The following is an 8,029-nucleotide window of genomic DNA, read 5'->3' on the forward strand; positions in this document are numbered from 1 at the left end:
CAAGTTGTCGATACTTAATAGTCTAAGTGGTTGATCTTCCTTGTAGAACAATACATGTCGTTTCCATAAAATGATAAAAAAATATCACAATGCTCATCATTAATTACTTAAAAAATAAACCACATTTACCTAGTGCGAGCTATATATATATATATATATACCCTATGTACTAAAAATGGAGGAAAGTGGGTCTTGTGATTTAATAGGGATTTTTTGGATGATTTATGCTGGAATTATGGTGATTTTTTTTTTTTGGAGTTCCACCTCATACTCAAGACAAAAGTGGATCCTTGTTCAGTTGGGTCTTCGGTTACACGTTCCACCATGCCATTCTTCACGATACTTGGCCGCTTCTTGGAATCTACGTACACGTGGACACTATGTTGTCTTCCCAAGACCAGACTTCTTCCCCAAGATATGTCACCACCAATTTCTCACATCTCCATTAAGTTAATCCCACCACCGCTATCATATCTCTCTTTTTCATAGCACACAACGATTTCTTGCCTGCTTCAACCTCCCCTCATCCCTAACTCAGAGTGAAGTAACACTAAGTTCCAACAAACGTAGTTGTTCACCGGCTGAGAGGTGGCTGTCTGCTTGCTTCCGATCATCCTGACCTAATGCTGAAGTAGAAAACTTGATCATCACTTTTCCTTTTTGTCGGCGGGGTTTCCCCCAAAGCTCCACTCTTGCATACCGCTGGAAACTATCGTCTGCTTCTCCTTCGGTTCCACCTTCTCATGTTTTTTCTTGTGTATTTATCTCATCCCTTAGAAAAAGGTATCGAGTTCACCAAACACGAATGTTTGGAACCCTAAATCGGTTTTCTTCTCCTCTATTTTCTGTTATTTGTTGTAGATTCTAGATATTGTTCTTGTTTGGTAATGCGATCATTTTGGCTTGAATTTTCAATTACCAACAGGAATATTTTGGGTTTTTGGTGATTTGTAGAAATTGCTTCATGAATTGAAAGAGGTAGATTTCCTTATCGTAAGACCTGAAGCTGCTGAATCATCAGGTAACTATTTAGTATCTATTAGGCCTGAAACCCTCTCTTATTATTATTTTTTTCTCTACGCAAGTTAATGGGTTTCTTCTACGTTTAGGCACTAACAACTCAAGTTAGTTGTAAATTTAAATAGTGAAAGGCTCAAACTTTGATGATAATGTTAATTTTTTGGTTGATTTTGTAGATGAGTTTTCTTATGGCATGGTCCAATGGTGATAACAAATATGTGAAGGAAGATTGATCTGAGGAAGTTAACGTATCAGTTACAGATCAGGTGTTCGATGAAAAGCTTTGATGTGTTTGTCCAGATGTTCCCTCTACAAGGTTCTTAAATTTTTGTAACACCCTAATATCAAAAAAGAAAATAATAAATAAAGAACACAGTTTGAAGCTTTTGAGGGATTTTACTTGACCCTGGTGAAATGGAGAAGAAAGTGTTGCTCACTTTGATTATTTTGACTTTGGGTGTTTCAAGTTTGTCTATGGTGAAAACATTGGATCCGAATAAGCTCTTTACTTAGACTGTTATGGAACTCTTTCTCTTCTTCGTGTCCCTCATCAGGTTCTTATTTATTTAAAACTCCAAATGTTTCTTACTTTTGATTTTTAGTTTCAAGTAACTTAAAATTAGTTCTTAATCAATGGTCAAGTTCATGGTTCTAAGCTTGATAATGTCACAAATGACAATATTATCCTCTGTCTCATCAATAAACTTAATCTACCTTTTCTCTTGACATGGTGAGTATTTTTTTCATTTATGTTTCTTCTTTATATGCAATTAAAAGTTTACACTAATAAATTATAAATACAAGGCTACTGTTATAGAAATCGATGAAAACAACATTACTAAGACTATGTTCATGATTTGCAATAGAATTATGCTCAATCACATATGTGCTTTCAACAAATCTCAAGTTAAAGGTTACTTAGAGAAATCTTTTTAAATATCTAATTTATGGTGTTTTGGTCCCGCAATGGAAGAACGAGTTGGAACCCATGTTATAAACCTCGGGTGAGTTTCTTATCCACATTGAATCTACATTTTGGAGGAATAATTAATCACAAACACAAAAGATTTCTCCAAGTAACCTGCATCCGAATTTAAGGCTCATTATATGGGGAGACCTACATGATCACAAAGGTGATCTCAGGAACATCCTTTCAAATTATTTTTTATATCTGACTGAATCTTTTTGAAAACCCAAAATAAATTGGGTTATTTTTTTTCTTTTTTTGTGGTTTCGGTTTGTGTTTCTATTTATGAATTTGAATCAGAGGCGACTGTTATCAGTACACTTAAACATTGATTCTCCTTGCGATTTTCCAAATACGAATGAATAAGGTGCAATTGATTTTTTTTATTTTTATTTTTATTTTTTTTAGAACAATCTACATACACTTGTGCAGGGTCAAATAATGATAAACATTGGTTCTCTTATCACCTTAAGGTTTTCCCCCATCTTGAAATATTTTAGATCATTTTAAGATTGGGTTTCTGGATTTCTTTTGATATATTGTTTGAGATCCAGTGTTTTATCGTAATTTTAGATTGTCGGTTTAATGTTCTTTCTCTAAGGTTCTTGATAGAGGAGAGGCAATAGCTGGTGTCTTTTGGTTTTCTACAAGAAAACTAAGCAAGAAGCACATAATGGGCCATGTCATTTTTAAATTGTTCAGGTCTTCCCTTTAATGGGTGTGGATGACTTGTCATATGATAAACAAAGTGTTTGAATCATCCACCGGAAGATAAATGGACATCTTCAAATGCACAACAATTTGTTTTCTGCACTAAATGAACTATTTGAAGGATCACTTTACCCTATATTTGGAGTACTACCATATGATAAAAAAACTAAAAATTGATTTAGTAACAAAAACTACAAATCTTAGAAATACTTATTTCATACACAAGGATAGAAAGAGCAGAACAAGGGCCACCTGTCAGATAAAACATGAGAGATAGTACTTTTACATGTAATAGATATGCGGGGGAAAACATACATCATGTTTAACCACGGAGAATAAGAAGACAAACCATCAATTATCCGAAGCTTGTAGATTTGTTTACAATACTGCTAAATATTTGATGAAAGAGATATAAATGACATATTCTTGAATTCATGATAGTTCCTTTTTCCACAGTCAAATGTTAGGATTGTTTTTTATAATTTACTCTTTTTTTGCTATGTAAACTATCTTGGTGCTATAAGCATTTGCTAACATGTTGCACTAAAATGTCATTTGAAGAACTTTCGGTTCATTTTCTCATATTTTCATGATTTGTACTTGAATTTGCTTGCTTTTTGAGCATTAATTAAAGAAAACAAATAATTGCTTCCAATACAATCTTTTGCTATATTTTTAATGGATGAAGCAATCCTGCAGACAATTCTTTCATGTACAATGCAAGTGAGACATTACAAAACAAAAGAAAATATATAACAAATAATTGTTTTGTCCTTTATAATATACATATGGTTTAATAAAAGTTCGACTAAAGACCATTATAAATCGACATGTTCTTGCATAATCATTTTCCTAAGGTAGAGTACATTGTGTAGTTTATGACTTTAATTACTCAAAAAACGAATTTGTTCATTTGGAATAGATTGATATCTGTCAATTAGTCATGGACAAAATAAAAAGTTAATGTTATCACGGGAGAATATTGTTATGACATAAAGAGGCAAAAGAAGTCCATCATATTATCTCATCATAAGTGATATCTTGTGAACCTTTTTTTTTTTTTTTTTTATTTTTTTTTTTTAAATTTCTTTGTTACTCTTGATAAGAAATATACAGAAAAAAAACACATTATATTTTCGGCAATTTTGCATTTTAATCTCTTACAATTTTATTTTTTCCAACTAAATCATAAATGTTTCAAACATGTTCCATTTTGACCTGTCAAAATCGTTGCTTTTGAAAATTTTCGGTAAAATGGTAAAAATGGTTAGTTTGGAGAATTGTCTAAATATTTATTAATTTTATAAGAAAAATAAAGTATCAATGTTTAAACTGCTAAGGGTTTATTTTTGTAATTTTCTCCTCTATTAGTATGATTTTTGTATCTTGCTATCATTGTAAAAGTTTAGAAATTTGTCAAATGTAACCATTATTACATGTTTTAACAAATTATATCATTTGATATGATTTAACATGTCAAGATGTAAATATGCTTCAACGTTTGTTTTAAGGACAAAAAATGTCAAACCTGATTCCAATTATGTTGTTTTATAGAAAACAAAGAGGTAATTTTTTCTCAATTTCCATTTTATGGCCTTTTTGGTATAAAGTACGGTGTTATATGCAACAAGTAGTAGTGTACTTCCATTTTGACAGTTATGATATATCTATATTGTTTTTGTTAGATCTTGTGGATGAAGGAGTTATGCATGATACTAGACGAAAATGATCTGCAACACTCCGGTGTTAATATATTTATTGTATTAATATAATCAAACAAGGCATTGTATTTTTTAAGATTTACTTAATTATAGCATTGCACATTAATACTCGTGGGCCGTGCTTAGCACGGCTTGTTCACGGCACTAGTATATATATAAAGGTAAACAATTAATCATTTTTTGATGTTAGAATGAAAAACATTTGAATATTTTATTAAAGTATCATCATATTATGTAAATCAGAAAAATAAAAGTTTGATTTATTTAAAATATCATTATATTACGTAAAATATCATAATCGTTAAACTCTACATAGTTTAATGAATTGTCACATCATATTTTCTACAATCTATACAATTCTATTGTTTTTTTTCTCTACAATCAGTGGTGGAAGTAATTAGTTGGTAGGGGTATCACGTGCTAACCCTCAAATCCTCCATATATATATATATATATATATATATATATATATATATATATATATATATATATATATATATATATATATATATATATATATATATAATCAATGGTGGAAGTAATTAGTTGGTAGGGATGTCACATCATATTTTCTACAATCTATACAATTCTATTGCTTTTTTAAACCAACCTTAATTACATTTAAAATAGAATTCCAATAAGTTATTACACTTTGATTGATAATGAATTTTCTAATTTAAAGGGAATTGGAGGCCTTTCTCATTTGAGATGGTTGAAACTAGAAAACATCTTTCATTTCCTTTGGTTTGTAGGTTATCAAAGTTGACTTTGATTTTGTCCGTCACAACCGCAACCTTTGAAAGATGTTTTTTCCGTAATGAAGCTCTTAAAACCGACTTACGAAATAAAATATGTAATGATTTTTTGAATGATACTTTAATTTGTAGTATAGAAAAAGAAACACTTATGAATATTAAGATCGAACAAGTGATAAAGTGCTTGCGGAAAATGGGTAATCATAAATGACAACTTTAAAAAATGTAATTATGTAAAACTTTTGCGTTGATTTGTTATTTCTAATGAAACAGTATTTAATTTTTTTTTCTCACTATCTTTTATCGGGATTTTTTTTTGTGTTAGCCATTGCAAAAGTTTCTGGTTCCGCCACTATCTACAATGCATTGAATTCTATAATGTTAAATAAAATTTTATAAAATAAAATTTATAGTAAATAATTAAGATTTTTTTTTCCATTGAAGAGTTCAATAATGATCATTGAACTCCAAATCCATTAAATGTAAATGTGATATCTCATAATGATAGGATTTTATCCATTAGGTGATATCTCATAATGATAGAATTTTATCCATTGAATGATATGTAGGCTTTCCACCTCAATATTAAACTCTTTCATTAAACTTACTATTATACAATAGCTATTACTCGTCACATATAGTTTATATCAAACAGTTAGAGTATATATAGAATAAGCCTTCATATGTGTAAAATAAGCTTTATTTAACTTATGATAATGAACTACGGCAAGGTTGATCTTGAATATGCTACTTTGACTGCAATAAATAATATACGAGTTAAATAATGAAATGAAAGGTCATCAATAGAACTAAATATTTAAAAATCTACGTGCCTAGATATGGGGAGGCAAGACTTTTTACCGTTTTACGTTATAATTATTTCTATATTAAATCTTATTAATATATTTGTAAAGGTATTGACTATTGACAAATGTAACTCTACCTTTTAGTATTTTACAATGGGTAATTGTTTATTTAAGTAGTGGCCAATCAAGCTTTTATCTATAAATTAATGCGTAGCTAAACATCATATTAGATATATGTTTGAACTTTGAACATAGAGATTGTTAAGCAACAGACATGACCAAGAAATTCTTTAAAAAAAAACCAAATAAGTGCCTTCGCTTAGATGGTAAATTACTCAGTATATATTACAATGTATTAGTAATTACATGAAGAAATAAAGGAAATGACAGATATACCAGTGACACAAAGCAGCAATCATGAACAATATCAAGATTTGCAATGGTTTGGAAAGCAAACACACAACAGAAACATCAAACAGAATAATAGTAAAGCTGTGTACACAATCTGCATAATTAGCAGCAGAAGGACAAACCCACGAGACCATTTTTGCCACTTGGGTAAAAGCTTATAATTACCCATGATCATCATCTTTATCACAAACCCTAAACTGAAAAGATTAAATCTTTCTCATCGTATACACCTCTTACAGCTTCGAACCTTGGTTCTTTTGGGAGGAACTTCTGTTCGGTATATACGGACATGTAATCACCAAAGATGAACTTGGGGTAACCAACTTGTTTGACCTCCTTGTTGTCTTTTTCAACTAGTTGTGTTGCAGGTTCTATGGTGGCATTAAAAGATGGGTTATAAAACGAGGCTATTGATCTCCTAGTCCCATTGGGCATAGCCTGAACACGATGCCAAACACTTTTATATCTTCCATTACTCAAGACTTCAATCTGGTCACCAGTATTGATGACAATCGAGTTGCGGAGTGGTTGAACATCTGTCCATTTACCATCTTTAAGAATCTCAAGACCACCGACCTCATCGTCCTGGAAGAGAAGGATGATGCCTCCAGCATCAGTGTGAGCCCGCAGACCTGTCACCATTTCTGGATGAGGGCAAGGTGGATAATGGCTGACCTTTGTCCCAAAGAACGCCTTTTCTCCTTCTCCTCCATTGAAAGCCTTCTTGATGCACCCCTTCGGTAATCCCAGGTTTTCATCCATCACTTCCATTAGCTTCTCTGCCAGTTTCTTCAATTCTGCTCGGTATTCAGTCATGGTTTCCCTATATATAAACCATTTTATTCACAAGTTAGATCCATGTAAAATCCATTACATGGTAGTAGTCGGAAAATAGTATTAGTGCTTACTTGAACCCTGCGGTCTTTGGTGGCCATTCGTTATCATCTGAGAGAAGGAAGACATCTTCCCAGTCCATGTTATCTACCTTGTCTTCACTTTTCTTATGGACTAACTCCTTCAATAACTTTACGGGTGCTGAGTCTTTGAAGAAGTGCTCTTCCCTCTCTAACTTATAGCACTCGGTGCTCACCTTTTTCACCCTCTCAAGAAGCTCAACTGGAATCCCATGATTCACCAACTGCAAATGAAAAAACACATTTGCCAACCCTTATTACAACGACATGCTTAATAAGGTGTGTGTGTGTGGGTGGGTGTATGCATGCTTATGCTAGATGAGTACCTGAAAGAATCCCCATTCCTCACATCCATTTGCTATCTGAGCCATTGTCTGAGCTCGCTGCTCACCATTAAGCTTGGAGAAGTCAATAACCGGGATCGGCATTTTTCAGAGGGAATTTGAAACACGTTAGTATTGTAGTTTGAGTTTGAGTTTCAAGATACACTGGTTTGGCAATGAAAAGATCGTTATGGTATGTCTTATTTATAGCCTCTGTAGTGTACATGAAAATGTCAACTGTACGATATATTATAATCATTGCTTGCGTGAAAGCATGATTTGGCAGCCATTAGAGGAAGGCGGTTGATTGGTGACTGATGATTGGGTGCAAAGCAAGGTCAATGCCATGCTTTGTGAGATAGCCTACCGAGATGCTGCTAAGCCGCATTGTCTTTCGGTTT

At 32.3% G+C, this 8,029-nt stretch overlaps 1 protein-coding gene and 1 long non-coding RNA gene across 3 annotated transcripts; one reads left to right on the forward strand and one right to left on the reverse strand.

Moving 5' to 3' along the window:
• Positions 1-222: 222 nt before the first annotated feature.
• On the forward strand, positions 223-1,675 carry LOC145000056 (uncharacterized). 2 transcript variants are annotated; one of them, XR_013661104.1, is made up of 3 exons: positions 223-783; positions 926-1,021; positions 1,197-1,675. It is a non-coding gene; the product is annotated as an uncharacterized LOC145000056 (long non-coding RNA). The 2 variants fall into 2 exon arrangements; XR_013661105.1 differs by having other exon boundaries at positions 225-783; positions 955-1,021.
• Positions 1,676-6,266: 4,591 nt separating this feature from the next.
• LOC145000055 (1-aminocyclopropane-1-carboxylate oxidase-like) lies at positions 6,267-7,815 on the reverse strand. Its single transcript, XM_078959200.1, has 3 exons — positions 7,632-7,815; positions 7,300-7,529; positions 6,267-7,214 (listed from the first exon to the last, which is right to left on the reverse strand). The coding sequence occupies exons 1-3, from the start codon at positions 7,731-7,733 to the stop codon at positions 6,584-6,586; spliced, it is 963 nt and encodes a 320-aa protein (XP_078815326.1). The 5' UTR covers positions 7,734-7,815; the 3' UTR covers positions 6,267-6,583.
• Positions 7,816-8,029: the final 214 nt, after the last annotated feature.

The sequence above is a fragment of the Lactuca saligna genome, chromosome 6 (assembly GCF_052625555.1).
Source record: "Lactuca saligna cultivar CGN05327 chromosome 6, ASM5262555v1, whole genome shotgun sequence".
In the NCBI taxonomy this organism is placed as follows: domain Eukaryota; kingdom Viridiplantae; phylum Streptophyta; class Magnoliopsida; order Asterales; family Asteraceae; genus Lactuca; species Lactuca saligna.